Raw genomic sequence first — 23,448 nt, forward strand, 5'->3', positions numbered from 1 at the left:
CTAGCAATTGCGATGGCAGAGGGACGACCCTCTCCTCAATAGCATGGTCCTCATTTCTAATCTAATGCCACTAGTTTAGCAAAAGCTTAGTTCCCTTAGAAGTATTAGTGATTTCACCAAGGCCCTCTGCTTTTTTTCCATCAAAAAACCCCTGCCAATTCAGAAACTATAACATGCTCAGGAGAGAGTCATTGTTGCTTTCTACAGTCCATACGCACATTGGTGCTGCTCCCGAGGTAGAAGAGAAGGTTATCGGGTTCATTTGTCTTAACATTTAGCCTTAAGGTGTTATAGTTAGCAGAAGAAATCGGAGGCTGGTAGGCCCGGATACAGTCTCTGTCTGCAGACACGGCGACTTTAATCTGTGAAAGGAAAGAGGAAGTGTCCTAATCACTCAGTGACACACGTTGGCAGCACGCCAGGAGGTCAAAAGTACTGTTCCAGAACCAATTTTCACTGGTAGGCAGGTTTCCTCTCCTGAGGAAGCATAATGCTTTGTGTCTCATAACATGAGATCAGGCGGTGATGAAAATTATTTTATTTGGTGAACTACTTAAATACGGAAAAGTCCGTCTTGAAGTTTTAAGAGTATTTTACATAGGAAACGGTCTCGCTCATGTGAAACTTAATTCCTTAAGACCAGGAGCTTATCCAGATCACCTTGGAATCTTTACATCTGACACAGGAAGGATATTTGATGATCATGTGTCAAATACATGAAGGGATAATCTATTTATACATCCAGAAAATATTTATAGAGCAACTTTTGCACTTACTACACGTTTCTCTAAGTAGTTGCATATATTTCTTATATTAGCTATAAAGATTATACATTTGTATTAATCAGAGCATTTAGAAACGTCTGTGGGGCTTACTAAAGTTTATTTAGTGACTTTCATTGAAACCAAACTCATGTCAACCGACAGCCATTTTCCAATATTGAGGCCACTCGGGGGAGGGGGAGTGGAAGGCTCCAGAACTGCTTTTTCTTAGCTAGCAGGGTTCAAGCAGATGAACATGAGACCAGAGGTCACATCTGTCCTCTATAAATCCCCAGCAGCGTGTCAACGGCATATTCTCTTGAAAGTATTATTTCCCCGAAATGCCTCCCCTTTAGAGCATGACCAATGCCATGTGCTATGGATGGTCGTAAACATTTTCTCAAGCTTGTACTTTTCCAGCTGGCAAGTGTTCGATGCATTTAGTGACCTGGATTTGTGAGCATTTGTGTGTGTATAGGCTGTGTCTCCAGACTCCTGGACGACGAGGCTCATAGTGCGCACACATTCTGACGAACACTTGGACTGCTGACACCGGGCTGGTAAAATGATGGCGATAATGCCGTACTCGGCCAACGAGCCTTGGATGGAAACACTTAGACCACGGGCTCTACAGAGGCTGAGCTAATAGCTGTGGACTGGTGAGTCTAGGCTACAATTATAAATCTCCATAAAGACATGAGATCTCTTTGCTAACGTTTGGAAACAGGTTGAATGAAGCAAAAAACAAAGAAAATGAGACTACTTAAGTATACTTAAATATACTCTCTGGGGCAGGAGAGAAGGTATTTTCTAGACAAAGCATAGGCACCATAAATAAAAGTCATAAGTGGCTATACACACGCACACACACACACAAAGTAAATATACTTGACACAGATTTAAAAGTACTATAGACAAGGCTGTGAGAAATGTGGGAGATAAGAGCTGACTCAGTAGAAGTCCAGGGGCTGGCGTGACAGTCCCCTCTGTAGGAACCCCCTGAGACTGGGAGTTACTGAGGGCCCCACTGTGGGAGGGCCGAGCTCCCAAGAGCCACAGGAGCCCACACTCACAGAAGCTGCTTGCTTGCGCGCCTGGCTGATGAGCAGTTTGATTTCTGATAGGTTTCTGTTCAGGTTCTCTTCTAATATCTTCAGAGGCTTCAACCGATCAAATAAAAGGCTGGCTTGTATTTCTGCATCTTTCACTCTTCTTCCAGCTAGCAGAGCTACCAAGTATCAGGTGGTAAGAAAGATGGTGGCAGGGAGGAAACAAGAGAAGTGAATTACTTATTATTACCAAGGCACTGAATAAAATAGAATATCCTAATGATCAGATCCTTGAAATTTTGGTAAATACAGTTGACTCTTGTACTACTCAGGGGTGGGGGTACTCAACCCCCATGCAGTTGCAAAGCTGCATGTAACTTCTGACTCCCCCAAAACTTCACTAGGAATAGCCTACTGTTGGCTGCAAGCATTACCAGCAACGTAAATAGTCAATTAACACGGTTTGTAAGTGACATGCATTATATACTGTATTCTTACAATGAAGAAAGCTAGAGAAAAGAAAATGCTATTAAGAAAATCATAAAGAAAATACATTTTCTGTATTAAATTTATCAAAAAAAAATCTGTATAGTGGACCTGTGCCATCGAAACCGATGTTGTTCAAGGGTCGACTGTATATGAAAAATGCGCCAGCAGCAAGCCCTACCCAAGGCCCTTCTCTTGCTTTATAAATGCAAATCTCGACATCAGTGCATTTTTATTCCTTAGGGATGCTGTTTGTCAACAAGACTCCATGGTACACTGGGTCAGTTGAAAATCTCACAACACGGACTTCCCCACTGGGAAGGGAGACTGGGACGTACCGGTCATTGAGGAGTCCTGGAGAAGTCTGTTGGTTTCTCGTAAGGTGGCGTTAACCCTGGACAGGTCAGTGGATGTATTCAGCAGCTTCTGGCTCAATCCCACGACATTCTTTAGAGTGCTTGCTGCGCTCTGATTTGCAGATGTGGCCAGCTCTTTGACTTTGGTTCCTCTGTCTCTGACACCTGAAATAAATTTAAATGCAAGCATGCACCCGTGTGATCATATATGGGGAAAACCATAAACCACAATAAATGTAACTTCTCATGGAAACATGTACAGTATTTCTTATGGGCTGCTGAGCACAAAATGGGGCTTCTGGTTTTTAATGGCAGTAGTAACACTGCATGTCCTATGCCTTACTGCTCCCTCTTAGGGACAAATGAAATAGTTTTGGTAACAATCCTCTGTATTGAAATTTCAATACTCAGTGAGATCAACTGCTAATCGCCATGTTCTCAGGGTCTTAGATGTTAATAAGCTAAACTTCTTTATTTGGTCTTCCTTCTATCACTCCCTTCTCATATTCATTAAATACCTTATTCAAATCAGTCCGTGTGTGGGTAAGAAGGTTGGGGAATTTAAATTTGTAGGAAAGATGAGCATGTCATAGGCTAGAGGAAGTGGTATTTGCCCACAACGTCAGCTGACTGCTAGACGGAACAGAATAAAGACTAAATGGCCACTATGGATAAAGTGGAATTCAGTTATTTTAAAAAATCTGGGTGATGATTTTTTTTTTAAAGGCACCAGTATTCATGTTCAAAATATCCAATCACAAACAGGACAAAAACAAACACTAGAAGAAGCTGGATAAAGAGTCTACAGGTTTCTTTTTACTCTTGGAGCAACTTTTCTGCGAGTTTGAAATTACTTCCAAATAAAAAGGTGTTTTTTGTTGTTGTTGTTGTTTTTTTTAAGGGGGGAGGTTGTGTGGGGAGGGGTGGAGAGAATCTTAAGCAGGCTCTATGCCCAGTAAGGAGCCTGACACGGGGCTCGATCTCACAATCCTGAGATCATGACCTGAGCTGAAATCAAGAGTTGGATGCTTAACTGACTGAGCCACCCAGGCGCCCCTAAAAAGGTACTTTTAACTATTTAACCAACATACATCATGTGTCCTTAAAAAAAAAAAAAAAAAGAAAGAAAGAAAAGAAACTTCCAGGTCAGAAAATGTGCCCATGATTTAAGGTTAGAAGTCAGTACAAAGTGCCCCAAGCCCAGCTCCCCTACGTGGTTTACATGTTCACCGGTGAATCCACAGAAAGAACTTTGGAGTTGTTAGGGCATCTTATAAGGCTTATTAAGAAAAGAAGAGAAGGTCGAGGGGATGTAAATGATGCAGTGCGGCTGGACTCATTTGTATTATACTTTAAAATAATTATCCTATTTCAGATTGTAATGAATAGCACATTTCCAACCCATCAATATTAAAGTGATTTCTGAACTTATTTTAGAATGCTTTATATTGCCTCATGAAGGAAGATCACCAAGCAAGAGTTCTTTAATTGCCCCCATTTATAATGAATCTAGCATTTTCCCTTAAGACAGGAACATTCAGCTTCTTGCTGACATCTTCGAATGACCCTTTCATTGAAGGGATGTGTCAAGGCATTTTAAAAGAAAGTAATTCATGGGGTAGCATCAAGTCTCCCAAGGTTCTGCTTTTCAGAGTATGATTCTAGCATTCCAATGCAGGTGTTCTGGAGTTACTTAAAAAATAGTTATCTTTACTTCCAAATCATACTCCTCTGTGAGTAAAGACTCTATCCATCTTGGTCTCGATTTTGAGCGAGGGCTGTTAATCAGACTCGCAGCAGGACTTCCTTCCACTCCTGTGTAATGGCTTTACAATGAGCAAACATTAATTAAATCAAGAACCCCCTTTCCACTTACCTCCAGGAATTGTTCTGAGTATTAAGAGTGATTCATTGGTCCGCCTAGTAATTGTATCAGCATTCTCTTGAAATCTGTTTGCTGTATTTTTCAATTCACTCAGTTTCAATGTGATACCTATTTAAAGGGGGGGAAATTGTCCTCTTTGAGGATAACCTACTCAAAAGTTGCTTAGGCAACAGGTTCCTTCATCACTCTGACCCATCTACAGAATCAACAGCTTTCTACAGACACCCCCCCAATATTGAAATTTTTCCAATAAGACTTAGCACCACTCATTATAGAAATGAAGAATGTTTTTAGCTTGCTTGATCATTTTTCCTATTTCACTTGTTGCCCTTCTCCCAAATATCTCTTCTTGAATTGCATGTCCAATTTAATTTAGAGCTCAGGTGAAGACTTGTGTTTAAATCCCTCAGTCTTAATCATTCTCTAACGTCCTGCCTACACCTAAATCTTGTCCACCTCTCTTCTCTGGGTTGTAAAACCCCAAAGGTTGTCCTGCCCAGGAATCTTCCCCCGTGCGCCCTGCTCCCCCACCCCGGGCTTCCCCAGCCAGGGCCCCTCCCCTCCCCCATCCTCTCATGGCAGGACACGTGCTCAACTCAGCCTCCTTCAAGTCTGATCAAAGCTGTGGGATCAAAGCTTTTACTTTTAATATTTCTGTTCATAATACACACATCTCAATGCTGGACACATGGTTAAAAATGAATTATGGATAAAATACCTAATGAACACGACGGTTCTAAAATTTTAATTGCCAGAAAGTTCACTATTTGGTGGCCTCTGACACACCTTTCGCCGTGTAAGCTGAAACCACAGCCCATCAACACCGATGCTAGAGTTTGTGTTTCATCTGCTTTACGATCAAGTGTGAGGGACTTTCTATTCCGTAAGATGATGACATAAAATTTAAATTGTGTCACTCACAGAGAAACAAAAACTATGCACACATATGGGCCCTTGGCTCAAACAGCTATGGGAGGATCCAGTACAGGCAAGGAAGTGTTCTTGGAGGGGTGGGGGCTTGGTTTATAGGCCTGTCTACTCCTACAGAAAGGGACTTGATATTTTTGATTAGAATACATTAAGGTGAAAAGTGTATGTTTTTCTCACACAACAGATTCCTACTGCCATTTTGTGTTGTGTTTACCGTACAGCCCTTACATATGTGAAATCACTGCTTACTGAACCCTTCAGGAAGAACTCACTGCATTGGGATTTCTTGAAAAAATGATAGATCTATTATGATTTAAGTCAATAACGATTTAATGAGAAGTTACCATGAGTTTAACATTATATTAGCCCTGTTTGGCAACACTGGCAAAAGAAATGCATCACATATAATACAACTCTTCAAGAAACTGTGAAACAGTGTGATACGAATAGGGGAGCATGTGAAACCAAAGAGAACTTGACACACACTGTGAAACACTGACAGCCCATGAGCTAAAGCCATGTGTGGAGGATTCAGTTACCAAAGAAGGCTTAATGAGTCTTTGGAAGATTAGAGGTGCCCGCACATTAAGAGAGGACACTAAAATAAAAATTCAAAAATAAAAATTTAAATATGATGTTTCTATGACAGGAAATTGGAATGTCATTGTGACAAAGAAGTGTTCATGTTCAGATTTCCCTAGGAAAGGAGAATGTTCCAGCAGTATGCTCTGAGAGTCTTATTCACTCTGCTTATCAATACAGTCCAAGCTAGAAACTTACTTACCTTGATGCTTTCTGCTCAGGCTCTTGCCTTCTTTTAGAAATCTGGAACTGCGCTGGAGAGCCACTTTCCCATTAGAAACGAGGGATTCTGAGAACTGGAAAACAGGACACTTTAAACATGACAATGGTGGGGGGATGGGGGGAGCAGATGTGGGAGGAGGGGCAGGTGGACTCCTGCTGGAGATAGGGGCAGCAATTCTATCAGAATAGTCTCTGGTCTAGTTCCAAACATGGGAGTCCACTAGGTAATGGGTAGGGACAATTTAAATTGTCCTAATTCATGGCTGAGGAGAAAGAACACAAACCATTTTTAAATACATAAAGACAAAACCCAGACATTAAGTGAAGATTTCTCCAAAGAGAAGATGTCTCAAGTAGATATCAAGAAGCATTATCCTTTCATTATAAGAAACTGTGAGATATTCCTCATGACCACATCACCAGTCCCTAGTCTCCGTAAAGAAGTGTTTATGACCTTAAGGGGCGCCTGGGTGGCTCAGTGGGTTCAGTGGCTGACTTTGGCTCAGGTCATGATCCCAGGTCAAGCCCTGTGATAGGGGTCTCCCTTTCCCTCTGCTCCTCACCCAGCTCATGCGCTCTAATAAATAAGTAAAATCTTAAAAAAAAAAAAAAGTGTCTATGACCCTAAGAAATTAAAACTTGTATCACATGATGACAGAGCCAAACAGCTCTCACCAGACGAGAATGTTGACAAGCATGAATTTAAGCCACTGAGTCTTTGCTCAGCACCTTCTGGAACAATCTCCCACAGTGCCTAGAAAAGGCAGGCATACACTGTGGCCCCCGGGGCAGCTCTCACCAGGCTCGCCATAGACACTGTCTTGAGAGCATCTTTTGCCACTTTCTCTGATTCTTCAATCAGGCTCCGAATGTTGGAATGGACGTGGGTTGCGCTGGTGGCATTCAGGGACACGTGTCTAACGCCGCCAAGGCCACTGTGTAAGCAGCATATTTACAGACGTTATAGCACAAATTAAATGGAACTTGCTCACTATCCCTGAAAGCTTCCTGGTTTCTCACCCTTAGAAAAGTTCAAGGAGTAACAACATAGGGACTCCGTCATCCTTGAAAGCAGTAGCTACATTGTCACGAGAACACTCAGAAGCACTGTTTAATTAATACCCGAAGAAGGGGCTACTGCTGTTTCCTATGGTTTTAACCATCCATCAGTTTCCACCAGCTGCCCCCAACATTCTTTCATTTCTTTCAGACCCCCGCGTGTGTCTGGGGTACCACTGCATGTTTGCCTTGGCTGTAATCTCTCCTGCTGCGCACCTGCTAATTTTCAAAAAGCTTCCTTAAGCATATATAAGGATGCTGAATCTTCTTCTTCAAAAGATATATACCCATTTGATGAAATTCACTAAAGGTTTGGGAGGAAGATCAGATAATATTTCAATCATCTGAATTTCAACTTTTACAAGTGGGCAAATCACTTATGAACTTGCTAACTGGTAATGGTGCAATTTCATCCAGCTCACTCTATCTTGAAAATGAAATCTGACAATTGACACATCTTTGCCTGCTGAGTAACTCACTCAATTTTCTCCCCAAGGTTATCGAGTTGAGTGATTCCCAAACCAGGCACCAGCAGTTACTACTTGATTGGCAAAATTTGGCGATTTATAAATAAAAGATAATAATGTTATTTAACTTTGTGTAGCATACCACATTGCTCTTACTATTCGTACTAGGTAATATGGGTTTTGTCTTAGCTATGTATGTAGGCAGAATATTTTTTTTTCTCTTTTGGGAAATAATGAAAGCTGATGAAAAGAGAGAAGCTGAGTATCTAATTCCATTTTCTATTACAGATTCCTATGGCATGTGTAGGTGGTAATGCTCCATGCAACACAATTTATGCAACATTCTATCCTATATCGTTTTTAATTGCTTTCCTTGTGTGAACTAATCTTTTATGGCAGCATTCCTCAAATTGGAAAGATATTTATTTTTCCCCTCCCACGAAACACACACAACACAGAGCAGCACACGGATACCCAGTGAGTCCAGACTTTTTCTACCTGTAAGTTTTTAAGAAATAAATTTACCAATTAACTCCCAATATTGTGTGAATCTCTGATAAGGCCAAAACACTAGTTCCTTCATTTGCTGTACATTAGATAACATGGGGATCTTTAAAAATGTGACAAAGCCCGGGTCACAATCTTTGAGCAAGAGGAGGACAAGGTGACAAAAGCAGTATATTTGAAGTTCCCCAGTTTATTCCAAAGTGCAGACAAGTTTGAGAACCACTGTCCTCAAGTCATGCTTCTCATTTAGAAGCGCTTTGTCACAAGTTGAGGACATATTTAACAAATGCTAAAAACATATGTTAAGGTAACTATAAGACAATAGTAGACCTTCAAGAAGTAGAAAATAAAGGGGATGGTGTCTTCCAGCTGGGGCAACAACAACCTCCGTCCACGCATAAAGCCAGCCAAATCATAAGCTCCAGAAGGACAAGAGTTGTAAAGAAATCAATGTCTTCATTCTGTCCAACCTAACAAAGCCCCGAGCACTTAGTAGTTACTTAACAAGGCCTTAGTGTCTTGATATCATAATATTTATCTTACTCCTATCCAGGTCAGTGTGCATTTTCCCCATCATACACGGAAGGATAACTACATTACCAGACATGGGAGGAAATCCTCCTTCCCCCATGGATAAAATAGGAGTCTTCGTTTGTAGACAAAAGAAGAGTGACTCAACACTGTGATCAAAGTAGCCATTCTTACTCTCTTTGCTCCACAGATCACCCACCCTGGGATTCCTGCAAGTTCTGCCCTCACCTGTCCAGAGCACCTGCCAGTCTCTGGAGCTTAGCTGCATGGTCCTCTGCTCTGTAGACAAGGTCAAGTGCTTTTCTTTTGGACATCTGCATGACCAGATCATCTACGTGGTGCCTGATTTTGGCAGTCCATAGAAGCAGCTCATCCCGGTGACGCTCTAACTGCTACGTAGAGAAATTCAGATTGTGAGTATATATGCATCTACTGAACAATGTACCTGTGTGCATGTGTATGAGGTGTGTGAAGATGCTCGGAGCTGTAACTTACTGCCAGAGCATTCTGTGCCGCCGCTGCACGGGCACGGACAGCCTCTAGCAATCTTCTCCCTCTGGCAATTAGCGTCGAGGTCAAGTTTTGTTCTTCTTGAACACGTAGCTTCTTTTCCTGGGACAAAAAAAAAAAATCACCTTTGAGGATGCTTCAAAAAAAAGCGAGCCAGTTTCTGAACGTTAGTGCCTGACACTACATGCTGCCGTTAGAACTTGGGGCTCAACTTAAAAGAAGCTAAAAATGGTATTATTGACATAGGGGAGCTGGGCTCTCAGCCCTGAGAAGGAAGGAGACCATCCTTCTGAAGACTCACGCGGAATTCTTGCAGGTTGGCCCGGGCAGTGCGCACCAGGTGGTCGCTCTCCCGGGCCTTCACCTCGGCTTCCCTCACGAGGTCGCCCGCTGTCTGCAGCTCACTGGTGTGTTCTGAGAGGAGGCTGCTTGCTGCTGCTTTTAAGACCTCCAACTCTCTCTGTGGCTTCTGGTAATTCTTCTGAATTTGTGACAATAAAGCTTCAGCAGCCCTGTTAAATATAGATGGTGTAGATAGTATGTGCTGAACAACGCTCCTATGGTGAACGGACAGCGAAAGACTGCATTTCCCTCTCTCATGTCTTCTTGCCACCGTAAGTGGCACATCGTTACCTCTTAAAGGAAGTAATTTCTCTAAGACAGCTACAGGCCTGGTGTATTTACACTTTATCCTTCACAAGCAATCTTTATTCACAAACGTCCTAACATATTTTAGTAATGGAATTAAATCATTTCTGTGGGTCAGGATGCAGAAAATTGGGACCAGTCTGTGGATGATGACGACTGCCATCTTGCTTTTTAGTGCAGCAAGAAATTGAAGAGAGGCTATTCAGTAATTTGATTCATTTGCTATGAAGTTATAAATGTATTTAGAGGACACAAAGGTTTTTCTGCAGCTAGTTAAAAAATAGATTTTATAAAAACTGAAAATTCAAATGCCAGAAAGATCTAATTTGTACCACTGGAAAGAGCAAGCTTTAGGAAATCAAAAGATGTCATCCTATTCTTTTGCAAATATGCTATCAAATTGCTTATTTAAATCACTTTTGAATTTAAAGTTACACAGAATACAATATTCACACTATAAACCTTCACAGGGGTTGAATATATCCAATTAACTTCCTGCTTCAATTTGTCAGGAAAACTTTGAAAAATTTCATGAAAGATGCCTTGTAAGTCACCCTCAGCTTCCATAGACATCATAACGCTGGCCTAAGACAGAAAACATTTTCCAAAGGTACATACTTAAACTCTGACATCATTGGAACATCACCAGGAATTATTCAAACATTCTTACAATTTCTCATAATTAGGATACAGGCAACAAGAACTAAAAGTACATGGGAAACACACAAGTAAATCCAATATATTTCTTATGTCTGACCATGGATCCCTTCATACCGTTAAACAAAGAATCTGAGAAATTTTATATTTTTTAAAGATTTTATTTGACAGAGAGAGACACAGCGAGAGAGGGAACACAAGCGGGGGGAGTGGGAGAGGGAGAAGCAGGCTTCCCGCGGAGCAGGGAGCCCAATGCGGGGCTCGATCCTAAAACCCTGGGATCATGACCTGAGCCGAAGGCAGATACCTAACTACTAACCCACCCAGGTGCCCCGAATCTGAGAAATTTTAAAACAGAGGTCAACTTTTCATCTATGAAGTGGCTTTATCACCTAACCTGTGATCACAGGCAATGATAGAATCATCAATGACTTGATGAAGATTAAAAACAAAAAACCTTAGCAGCACTTGGGGACCTCAGACCACACGGGGCTTGTTCCCAGGACCCTGAGATCATGACCTGAGCCGAAGACAGACGCTTAACTGACTGAGTCCCCCAAGGACCCCAGGGCACATTTCTTTAATGAAGTAGCTTTGGATAGCTCTGAGGAACCCCAGCGTGGAAAACAGCTGGGAAACACAGCTACGGATGATAAGGTAAAGTGTGCCATCAGGGGTACAGTGTGCAGCAGGGAAACAGCAAGCCAGATTCTGCCCTCCTTTGCCAGCCCGTGGCTGGTGTCTGCAAGTGGTACCACTGTTCCCTAGCTGATAACAGTGGCTCATTGCCTTGACCATTTGTGCAAGCAGGGTGGTTTATGCTGAACACCTGCTTTCCTTCGCAGAGTCTGGAATTTGGTATGTGCTAGGTAGAGGGTGCAATATGGGGCTAGCCCCCAATAAAAACCTTGGATGCTGAACTTCTAATGGCCTTCCCTGGGCAGAAACATTACACGTGCGGTGCTTCATTTTCCTTGCTGGGGGCAGAGTGTGATGTGACCCCCTCATGAGGGCGAGAGAGCTTAGGGAATGCTGCATGGATTCTTCCAGGCTCTGCTGTGTCTTCTTCCCTGTGTATCCAGCTGTGCATCCTTAATACATCACCTAAGAAATCTTGGCCAGGAGTCCTGAAGGTCCCAGGGAAACTCTGAATGTGGGCATGGTCTTGGGGACACCAATACAAGCATGATAAGCAATTGCAAGGTGTGATAAATATTCTCACCTATAAGGACGCCATACTTCAGGGTAAATGACCAGTTTTCTAAGAGTTATAATAAAAAAGCAGATACATAATTCCTAAAATAATCCATGAAATTTGAAATGGCATGAATACACAGGGATTATCTATGAAAAATAGGAAAGAGGCCAGAGAACACATTTTAAACCCTTAAATTTTTTTTTTTTACAAATAATATAATCAACTTAATATATTTAGTACATTCAGATTTTTAAGGCTTTTCTTTAAAATTTGGACACTATAATAATTCTTTAGGATAAAAAAAGCCATATTATATATTCAAAGAAAAAATTTCCCAAGCTTGTATGATTAATAAAGGACATGTTAACTTAGGAATTTATAACAAAGCGAACAATGATTAAATTTAAATGTTTTTATTCACATGTATGGTAAATACTGTCCCCTAATAAAAAAACCAATGACATTGTCTTTCAATCTGTCAAACTTACTAAAAAAATTGATGTGTTTCTTTTCTATATCATGTGTTGACATGGTATAGGATGCAGGATGTAAAAATCACTTTAATAGACATTAAGTAATTTCATACATATGCAGAATCTTGGATAAATGGTTAAAATTATAGATGAACTCTTAAATTAAAAAAAAATAAAAGGTATCTTTAGTAATGATTTCACTCAAAAGTGAAACAGAGAGATCAGCAATCTTCTGGATAACTTTATTCCAAATAGAAACAAAAGAGCTACAACAGAGAAAGGGTGGTGGAGGGCTTAGCAGGCGAGGCAGGTCGGGGGTGTGTGGAGGAAATAGTGTGGGAGAGGGGCCACCCTGCCTTCTCCCCTTCTTTGCAAATGCTACTTAGAAAATGAACTCCTCCAAATCGGGCTATGAGCTCCAAGTGGGCAGGAAGGCTCTGTACCCCTTGGTGTCCCCAACTCCTAGCACAATGCCTGTCACCTGGGGATTCAATCTATTTGATGAACAAATGAATGAACTGACTGTGGAGGGGTAATGGTGGAAGAAGACATCCCCACAAATGATTCCCAGGAATCTCCAGGGGATCTTCATCTTTAATAAACTCTTGCATCTTTAATAAGACTCTGACGCACAGCCAAGGGAAGGAACAATGAAAGGACACACCATACGTGGGGGAGTGTCAGGAAACAGTGCGACCAGCCAGGGAGCCTGGGCAAGCTGGAGAGGGATGGAGCTGGAATCAAATACATGACAGTTATATGTAATCCTGGAGGCAGCGGGGAGCTAAGAATGGTTGGGAAGCAGAGTATTGCAGTGCTGAGCCTGAAGAATGGTGGGTTCCTGGTAAGACCTGCATGGAAGTGTGAGCCCCTTTCCCTCCACTGCCTACTTCTGCCATGCATTTCAGGGGAAGGGAGGATGCACATGAGCGGTCAGGGGAACATGGTCATAATGCAGCAGAGGTCTCTGACCTGGCCACTAAAACTCTACCCACCCATCTTTTCCAGACTGGGTCTCAAGCGGTTCTTCCTTCTGTGTCAGGTTGGAAAATCATAGGGTTTAGAGTGACACAGATTTAAGTGTGTGGTCTGGTTTCATATTATCCGGGAGGCTTAACATCGGGCAAGGTACTTAGAGTCTCTGGGCCTGTTTCCCCAGCTAGCTCCTCCCCAACCTCACAGAGCAGCTGAGCAGATTATGTGACAAGATGAGAGTAGTGAACCCTGCGCCCTCCCCAGCCCAGAGCAAGTGCTCCAAGATGGCAGCCTTCTTCCTCATTTCCTGGGAACTTGCCCTCCTCTCATTTCCCCTTGGGGCATTTATTATTAGTTCTGGGCCCTCACCAATGTTCTAGTGACTATTTTACTAGTTCTCTCTCCAAATGCCATCTGACACTTGTTTTTCACCTAACAAATCAACAACAGTGTCAGAAATCATATTCAATGATGAAGAAAGACGTAAGCTCAACTTTGCAGTGTGTTGCCGGTGGAAGTGTAATGGAATTGTTTTAAATCTTTAGAAAATAATTTGCAAACACAAGTCAATAGTCTTCAAAATGCGAATTCCATGATTTCACTTCTTATTATCTACCCTAATAAGATGATAGTGTAAAATAGAGGAGAATATTTTTGTCTAAGATGTCCATCACATTATTTAAAATAGCAAAATATATTAATATAGGTTAAATATCATACTTCAGGGAATGGCGCAATGATGGCATATTGTGTAACTGTTTAAACCCTACTGAAGATATTTATCAGAACCCGGAAGAAAGACAGCTTGTGCTACATTACATCAAGTAATAACTGTGAAAATACTAAGAAAAAAAGCCTGAAAGGAAATACAAGCTCCTCATGAGCATGTCTCACAATTCTCTGATCTGTCACTCCACATGGTGGTTTTCCACGAGAGTTTGAAAAACTGAGCTAAATCATTTCGGCATAATGTCCATCTGTCTTGGAGTTTACAACCCAGGGAATAGCCACTAAACTGTATTTTCTTCCATGAGAATTTATGGCATTATACTTGATCTTCAATAAATATAGTACTGTGAGGTTTTTTTGTTTGTGCTAGGTGGAAATATTGTTCCGGAGTCACGGGGAAAAACCAAGCCTATGGCACAAAGAGAGATATTGGCACTGACTATACTTTTCTCTGTTGAGAGTGGCTGGCACCCATTGTTTCATTTCTTTGACAACGGTGCCCCTCTCTTTATGACATTCTGCCCCCCCATGAGAGTGTTCTTTCCTTCCCCTCCTTGCACACTTCTCCCTCCCCTCAGCATTCAAGCTCCTACCTCTAATTGATTGTGTCATGAATGGTATTTAGAAACTTACTTGAGTTCTAGTATAGCATTTTGGTGCAACTGCATGAAATGCCTTTTCTGTATGATTTCCAGCAAAGATGTAATATTCTTTTGCACATTCTGAAGAGTAGAACTGGGTAGCTGGAAGTCTTCATCCAAGGTCTGATTTAGAGTTGCTGCTTTTTCAATAATTTCTATGGAGACAAGTCATCAATCATTTAACAGGTCTCTCAAAAGTGGACAGCACTAAAATGAAAAAACTTAGAAACTCCTTCACTGAGGCCGGCTTCATTCACCCAAATTGGGTTGAACCTCAGGCCAGGCCATATATCCCAAAGTGCTCTGGTCGTCCCTTACCAAAATACTCATGGACTTGAGGTTACTGGTAGATTTAATGTTGGTCTGCCCCAGTGTCCGTAAACTCATAAGGGCTGGGGTTGCCATGTTTACCTCAGCATTTCCTGCACCTGGCACAAACATCTGCACATAGAAGCACTTGCTAAATATTTACTGCGTGAATGAACCACCAATACTCAATACTACTCTTTTTAATAAACACATTATTTGTTCTAATAATTTCCTTACCTCTGGCTCTATAAAGTCTGATTTGTATTGGATTTTGTACCTTTTATATCCTTAAACTAATCCAATAAGAAATGCAAGGATATGTTTCTGGTAGCCAGAAAACTGAAAATGGCACTCTAACAGCCAGATCAGGTGAGACATCACAGTACTCTAATATTGTGGGTATCCGTTGGGACCACACTGAAGCCCCAAATCCTGTCAGCATCTATTCTGGGCAAAGGGGTGGGTGTTGAGAGTTTAGCTCAGCTACACTCCATGGTGTCGCTGCCTTGGCATCCATTTGTTTGGCCAAGCAGCCTGCCATGACCTTAAACAGACAGTAGTCCCTCATGCAAGCCTGTGCCCTAGACAGCCCCGGCAGGGTCACGAGCAAATGTCAGTTCTTGTTATGACCTCCCCAATGGCACTTGTGACCAACAGCCTCCCCTGCCCCCCAGGGCCTTCTACTTATTGGCCTCTTCAGTAAGACCTCTGTGGGGCTTACCCAATCCCCTGTTTTGGTTTGACTGACCAACCTAGACTTAGCCTGGGACCCCAAAAGACTCCACCAAAGAACCTTGCTAAAGGCATGTGCCCAGGTCCTATCTCTCTCTTTCATTGCCTGCCCCCTGCCTTGACCTCTCCTGTATGGCCCCTCAAGACATGGCGGGTACTTCCTCCTGGACCTGTAATAAACTTCTGATTTCATTTTCTCTTGTGGTCTGTTGTGGGAGTTTGGCTCACCATCCAGCACCCTGTACTCCACTTAATAAGTGTTAATTTGACAAATTCATAACAGATGGGGAGGCACCATGTCTACTTCATCCTTAGGAACTAAATATAAGGCATTAGAAAGAAAATAAAAAAGAAAGCATCCTTTTTTTTTTTTTTTTTTTAAGGCAAAACTCTCAGTGAAAGACTATGATCCAGACAGTTCAGGATCCCCAACTGTGGAATATTCCAGGCCTTTGGCTCTGGGAAGCCTAGTGCATGCAAGTCACACACATCTATTCATATGTTTAATATAGTGAATGGAGCATTTCCTACCAAATAAGCACAAGCTAGACACTGACCCCAAACCAGACACTGAGCACACTACCTTGAATATTTATCTGCAGCCTCTCAGTAAATGTCATGAGGTCTTGACTCTTGTTGAGGATTCTTTCAGTCGCCCTGGTTACATTTTGGCTACTCGTTAACACTCTGGTGAGCTGACAGAAAATAAAGGTCCCAAGTTAGTTTGACTTGGACTAATATGCGAGCTTTGGTGTTCCAGTCTCTTTTAAGCAACAAAATATGTCCCAGAGTCTGGAGTAAAGCTGTACACTGCCTCATGTAAGCCAAGGTGAATATTTCAGGGTGGAAACTAAGAGGCTAATGAAATAATTTAGTACTCACTCTATGTGAGAAAAGATGGTATATTTTTTTTAAAGAGCCTAATTGGCTATCAAACCACAAACTCACACAATGTCCATTGTGAAGACCTTATATTCATCTTAGGACCCAAGGAGACAGAATATGGCAATACAATCTTGCTAATTTGTATTGACCATGAGAATTCAGTTGAGGAGTTAAGAACACAGAGTCAGGGGGCACCTGGGTGGCTCAGTCATTAAGCGCCTGCCTTCGGCTCAGGTCGTGATCCCGGGGTCCTGGAATCGAGCCCTGCATCGGGCTCCCTGCTCAGCAGGAAGCCTGTTTTTCCCTCTCCCACTCCCCCTGCTTGTGTTCCTGCTCTTGCTATCTCTCTCTGTCAAATAAATAAATAAAATCTTAAAAAAAGAACACAGAGTCAGGAAAACTGGGCCTGATTCATCCAGGCTGGAGACCCAGCAGCGCCCAAGCCTCATTGATAACATGGAGTAATGTCAACCCTCCTGAGGCTTTATGAGGCTAGCATGCCATGAATTGTGTAAGGCCAGCAGCCCAAGGGTAGAGACTTAGCTGTCCTCTGCTGTTATTTTCATTAGGAATGTTATAATTTGTAAAAGGAAAGGTTGTTTGTAATTTTCGGGAGCATAAAGTAACTAGTCTGGTTCTAAAAGTGTTTTCTAGTCAAAATCCAAAGAGAATCTTTTTTAATGGATAGAGAGAATTATTTTAATCAGCTTATCATTTCCTACCAAATGTTCTCTCACTGAGGTACTTTAAAGCCACATTTAAACCCTTCAACTCTTCCCAAATCATCCTTAATTCTAAATTAAGAGGAGCCAACCTAATACTTTAGGGTGCATGAGTGTGTGTGTGTGTGTGTGTGTGTGTGTGTGTGTGTGTGTGTGTGTATTGAGAGACAAAAACTAGATACATATATATGAATATACATATACTATCATATGCATATCTATATACACACACATAGGTGTGGGTGTGCAAACACACACACATGAAATTCAAAAGTGAAAATTATAAATTTGACAATAGGCCTCCCTCACCATCTGCGAATGAGGAGATTCTTTTTGGGTGGCTAAAAACCATTCATCTGGCCTGGGCTGAACAGAATAAATAATTCTCTGCTGACATCCAAACAGGTTCACTTGACATTCAAACTGCACAAATCAGCAGCACGCGGCCTAGGTCCTGAGTGTTGCTCAGAGACCACACACCCGCTCGCCCCTCGGTTCACAGGAGGAAATGAGAGGCTGATGGCTCAGAGACTGCCAATTCTTCCCTCGGCAGAGGTGACGGCAGAAATTAAGTCAGGAGTCCCTTTCCATTAAAGCACAGAAACTGGCAGGGTTAAAACCAATTTGATGACAAAGTACCTGGAGCACAGCTCCTGGGAGGAAGAGGCTGCCCTGATTTAATAGAACCTTCCAGACCGCCCCAATGCAATTGCTTTCAAGGGCTGGGTGGGAAGTGGGCCCTCTATGTGAAGAATTTACCTCCCCTAGCAGATTGTCTGTTTGTTCTGCAACACCTTCAAGCTGATCTTTTGCCAGTTCCTTCTGTGGATTTTCTTTTAATAAAGCTTCCTAAAAAGAACAAAGTAAACAAATTACAGTGCTTCAAAATAAATTTGCTGGCTCTTGACTAAATCACTTTTGTTGTTGTTCACAGAAAGAAATTCTTCTTCCCTTGAAATTGCATTAAGAAATAAAATGAATCACATTTACTTAAGTGTTGATTATAGTAACATGTCTCTGTACTGCCATTTTTTGCATTACATTTCCTATATAGATATGAACTCCAAGTCTGGTGTGTTATGCAGAATCAAATATTGTCACAGTTCTGGGGTAAGTCTGATTTAATTTCAATATCAGAGTCACATAAGTTTTCACTATAATTGCTAACATCTTAAAAATGCTGAAATACAAAAGTATTATATAAAGTCTTTATGATTCCTAACAATTCAGTGCTTAATTTATGCTAACACTCCTCTAATTTTGTTACTTGTATGATTTTATTTAAGCCTTATAACAAGCGTGGGAAGGGGCTGTACTATCGTGAAGGGTCAGGGGAGTTAAGTAAGTTGCCCACGAAGTTTAAGAGTTCACCTGCATACTTTACATAAACAAAAAAAGTTGCTTAAAAAATGGACAAAGTCGGGGCGCCTGGGTAGCTCAGTCGGTTGGGTGTCTGACTCTTGATTTTGGCTCAGGTCATCATCTCGGGGTCGTGAGATTGAGCCCCACATTGGGCTCCATGCTGGGTGTGGAGCCCGCTTAGGATTCTCTCTCTCTCTCTCTCCGTCTCCCTCTGCCTCTCCCCTGGCTCTTTCTCTCTCTCTTCCTCAAATAAATAAATCTTTTAAAAAATTGACAAAGTGGTTTAAATAAGAGCAAGTCATTCAAAAACAGTTAAAATTTAAATCAAGTATTTATCTTACTGGATAAATTTAAAATAGTTATATTGCTAGGGTCCATACTGACAAAATAGTATTGATTGATTGTGTCTATAGTGAGTGGAAATTAAACTTTTTTTGAGAATTTTTTTGTCTTTCAAAAACATTTTTTTCCATTTGAGGAAAAATAATTTGAAAAACATCTCTTAGAGTTCCCTAACCTTACTCTATGGCCATTATGTCTATAGAGAAAAGACCACTATAGACAGGAACGGATGGCTGGAGCAGCCAGATTCACACACACACCTAAGGAAATGTAAGTCTAAGAAAAGCTTTTATCGGGAAAAAAAAAAAAGGCATTCAGGAATGACTATCTTCTTATTACTACATGACACAGTGAATCGATTATCTCAAATTCTCATGCAAAGTTTTAAACAAAATTAAGAATCTCATTTTTTTCCAATTAAAAGTAAAAATGCTTACAGTAGAATGTTGTCTTCTAAGCCAATTTCTTAACTTCCCACCTCTTTTTTTGGACCCAGATCCTGTTTGACTAAACATAAAACTGTGATTTAACCCCCAGAGATTTTTAGATAGACTTCTAGGGAAGAGAAATTTTGTGGCTTACAAATCCAGTTAAGAATAATACGTTTACAGAAAACAATTGATCTTCAGCATATTCCAGCATTAAAGAAGATACCATCCATGTTTTTTTTTTCTTCTCCTGTATTTGTATTAAGACATCTGCTTTCATATATCCACAGAGGAGTGAGTGTACTCTGTCTTATCCCAAAAGGCAGAAGGGCGGTTGGGGAGAAATTGATATGGAGAAATCTATGGAACAACGCTTCAACAATTAGAGTGGTCCCATAGGAGAATAGGTTAGCATGGGGTTGGTGCAGTCCCCGGTCACACTGCCGAGAAGCCTAGACGCCAGGAATGAGGCTCCCACACTGGTGACAGGACAGACAGAATGACAGAACACTGTCCTCACCAACTCTCTTACTAGGGGACACAGGTTTCTACCAATCTCTGTATTCCCAGTACCTACCCGGAGAGATTTCGTTGTATTTTCCAGGGTTGACAAAATTCCATACGGAATAGGGATAACACCGGAGAGGTTCACAGAAAGGATGGTGTCACCAACATCCCCTAAGCCATTCAGCAGCACACCTACACACTCATCATCACAAGCTAGAAGAAAAAGCAAGCTGAAGTCAATGCAAGGTGGTGTGCACATTTTTGCTTGGATTTGCACAAGCCATTTTGCAAGAATAACATCCACGAGCAGAGTACAGGACAAGGCTTGCACAAACCACATCCAGTCTCATTCCCCCACCACCTGTGTGCCGGGAGGTAAGCAGCAAGTACTGAACCTATTCTCAGACGATGCCAATGAGCCTCAAATCAGATCAGTGACTTCCCCGGGGTCCCACAGAAAGAAACAACTGATGCCCAGTGCAGATCCCAGGCCTGGTGCATGTTTTCTTCTACCGCTCCGACCTTCACAGTGCATTCGCTCTGGATCTTTGGGACCAACGGCAATGAATTCCAAATGCATTTCCTTTCAGAGCCTGGTCTGTCCTTTCCTCAGAGAGTTCGCAGACACATCTACTTAATCCTGCTGGTGCCATAGCAGGAACACAATGGAGAGAGAGAAAGCTCTTTAAACATTGAGAGGAGAATACCCACAAACACAATCGCCTTCCAGCAGAATGTGCCTTGGTTCGCATTCCTCGCATCGGAGCCCCGTGGCACCCGGCCTGCAGATGCACTGACCAGACCTGCGGTCACAGTCCCCGTGCACAGAGCCACGCGGGCTGCAGTCACACCTCTGGCAGGTGCCACCCAGCGCTCGAGGGTTCCCGTGATAGCCTGAGGAGCACCTACAGAAAGGAAGAGGCACAGGTGTGCACAGTAGTATCAACACCAGCCAACAGATACACCAGCTCTCCGCCAAGGACAGCGACACTTTCTGCCAAATGAAATACAAGGAACACGGGCCCACTGACCTCAGTCTACATTTTATGTAGATACTGGCTCCGAAGAGTAATAAGATCCCATATCAGTCACGTACATCCAAACTAATAACGTCTCCCAAATCACATCAGTAAATATGTCCTGTCCTTCGGAACGGGGCCGACTTGCCTAGCGACTTCCGCGGGGCGCCCCCTAGCGTACCTTTCGCAGTACTGTCCTTCGTAGCCCAGAACGCAGGCGTCACAGCGGAAATCGGCATGGCCTTCCAGGACGCAAGTGGGGCTAAAACTAGAAGGAAAAGAATCGTGTTTTGAATTATCAGATCTACAACGTCAAACCTTCCTTATGCGACTTATTCATTACTCTTAGGATACACGATACTGCTCTGAAAGTGAAGGGATTACACCAGACATTTTCAGGGCTGAAAATCTAGTGGGGGCAAAAAGAAGGAAAACAAACACGTGATCAACACAAGCACGTGCATCTCTCATATCCAAAAGGTACTCACTGCACACCCGTCCAGTGACAACCGTGTGCGCGCGGAGGGGAAGAATGACACATTGCCACGAATCAGTACCATCCCACACCTGACAACGAATTAGTCACGAAACAAGCAAGCTTTCCAGGTGGAAAGGGTCTTGTTCTGTGACTGCAGGGCATTATCACCTGGCTCATGAGATGGAGGAGCCATGTGATACGCCATTAGAAGCAAAATGACAGAGCCACTCAAAATGTAATAATCCTCTCAGATCCCCTCCCTCAGGGATTCAGCTTTTGTCTCCTTCCTCTCCACAACCTCTCCCTCCGCATTTTAAAATTATCAAGGAGCCTTGCGCCATCTAGAGGCTCAGATGGGTACCTGCAAGCTGCTGAGAAAAACCGCGGGGGTTGCCTCGTGTTTTGACCTGTGCTGAGTTTCCAGAACGACAGGGTTCTCTATCAGCCCCACTTCGGTGGACTTTTTTTTTCCTCTTTAAAAAATAAAGAGGCAGGCTTAGTGGAAGCACGAGATATGTAGAAAGTAAAGCACGTCTGCTATGGTCTCTCAGATGCAGAGCTCACATAGAGGTTTCTGACCCTCACAGTCGCTTCCTAACGTGTAAAATTTATTAGTGTGCACTCTGGGGTTGGTTAGAACTTTTTGATTGAAGTAAAATATTCAAACAGTACACAAATGTGTGAAGTAGGAGGTGGAATATCCTTTCAAACATTTCTCTGGGCTCATATAGCCATGGAACTATGGATATGGATACACGTGGAAATAAGAATTTTCACCAAAATAGCATATTTTCTCCAATTCTGCACATACAGATATACCTGTCTCAGTGTTTGTACAATCTTTCACTGTAGGTGTGCACCACGATATATATCAACCAATTCCCTGTATATAGGTATTTCGGTTTCCCTCGCAATTGCTGGTGAGAATAAGCAATACCAAAATATATCCATCTTTACACACAAATGCAAATATTTCTATAACTTAGATGACAGGAATGGAATTGATGAGTCAAAATTTATAATACATATTTAACACAAAAAGTTAAATAGTAGTGACTATAAATTTTAGGAGGCTTGATAGTTTAGAAGGAAGTTAACAGTGCCTCTCATTTAGCACTCACCATCAAGCATCACTTACTTGGAGACAATAAAAGAAGATTCAAGCAAATGATTTCAAAGAAAACTTCATTTTAGTATACCAAAAGTTGGTATTTTATCTGTACATGTTCAATGCCTTGTCAAACCGTCTCGGCGATAATGAAACGTTATTTATGAATTACAAGTTCATTTAAACCAAAGAGGACTCACAGATATTCCAATTTCCACATAAAATCTCCGCTTCTTTTTTGTGTTGAGATAATTCTATCTGAGCATCACAAGTTCAAGGCAGAGCCTGGCCCTGATGTCATCAGTATGGAGCATTTCTGCACTTCATCAGTCATTGGCCTATACAAATTCTAACCCACTCTCTTACATTAAACAGGAACTGAATTCTTTGTATCATTGTTCATAAACTCAATAACAATCCGTCTTCAGGTATGCTGGATACAGAGGTTGGAGGTTAAAATTATTCTCTGAGAAACAAAACCTGAATGTCCTTTCTTGACTTGGGTCCATTTGAACACCCCAATATCAACACAGAGACTTTGCTTTTGAAAAGATTCTCTTCAAATACTGGGATAATGAACACTTTCTCTTAAACTTGGCCTTTCTCAACACATGGAGATTAGTTAAAACAGGCCGAGAAGGAAGCAGCCCAGCTTCGTTGGCATGGCCGAGCAGGCACACCTGCACAGGCTCACCTGGCGGGGCCGCTGCGGGGACAGGCACATGGAGAGCAGTCCCCGGTGGAGCCAGTCACCTTCCCGTAGTACCCAGGGGCACACACATCGCAGTGGTCCCCGGCGGTGCTGTGCCTACAGTTCTGGAGCCCGGGGTTTCAAGAGGAGAGAAGAATGGGAAATGGTTAGAAATCATCTTTACCTGCTAATACTCAAG

The 23,448-nt window shown here is 42.1% G+C and overlaps 1 protein-coding gene across 1 annotated transcript in view; it reads right to left on the bottom strand.

Moving 5' to 3' along the window:
* The window catches only part of LAMA1 (laminin subunit alpha 1), a 145,090-nt gene that overhangs the window by 27,859 nt on the left and 93,783 nt on the right, over positions 1 to 23,448 (bottom strand). The window contains exons 31-46 of the mRNA XM_088019397.1: positions 23,253 to 23,374; positions 21,154 to 21,240; positions 20,665 to 20,858; positions 20,024 to 20,166; positions 18,074 to 18,163; positions 16,291 to 16,402; positions 14,659 to 14,821; positions 9,647 to 9,857; positions 9,331 to 9,447; positions 9,064 to 9,227; positions 7,071 to 7,206; positions 6,252 to 6,345; positions 4,529 to 4,645; positions 2,635 to 2,817; positions 1,835 to 1,989; positions 219 to 362 (exon numbers count right to left, since the gene is read on the bottom strand). Coding sequence (XP_087875523.1) covers positions 219 to 362; positions 1,835 to 1,989; positions 2,635 to 2,817; positions 4,529 to 4,645; positions 6,252 to 6,345; positions 7,071 to 7,206; positions 9,064 to 9,227; positions 9,331 to 9,447; positions 9,647 to 9,857; positions 14,659 to 14,821; positions 16,291 to 16,402; positions 18,074 to 18,163; positions 20,024 to 20,166; positions 20,665 to 20,858; positions 21,154 to 21,240; positions 23,253 to 23,374 — 2,232 coding nt within the window. The remainder of the gene's footprint in view (positions 1 to 218; positions 363 to 1,834; positions 1,990 to 2,634; positions 2,818 to 4,528; positions 4,646 to 6,251; positions 6,346 to 7,070; positions 7,207 to 9,063; positions 9,228 to 9,330; positions 9,448 to 9,646; positions 9,858 to 14,658; positions 14,822 to 16,290; positions 16,403 to 18,073; positions 18,164 to 20,023; positions 20,167 to 20,664; positions 20,859 to 21,153; positions 21,241 to 23,252; positions 23,375 to 23,448) is intronic.

The sequence above is a fragment of the Eumetopias jubatus genome, unplaced genomic scaffold (assembly GCF_037043125.1).
Source record: "Eumetopias jubatus isolate StellerSeaLion01/CBP00866 unplaced genomic scaffold, mEumJub1_p1.0 scaffold_16, whole genome shotgun sequence".
Taxonomy (NCBI): domain Eukaryota; kingdom Metazoa; phylum Chordata; class Mammalia; order Carnivora; family Otariidae; genus Eumetopias; species Eumetopias jubatus.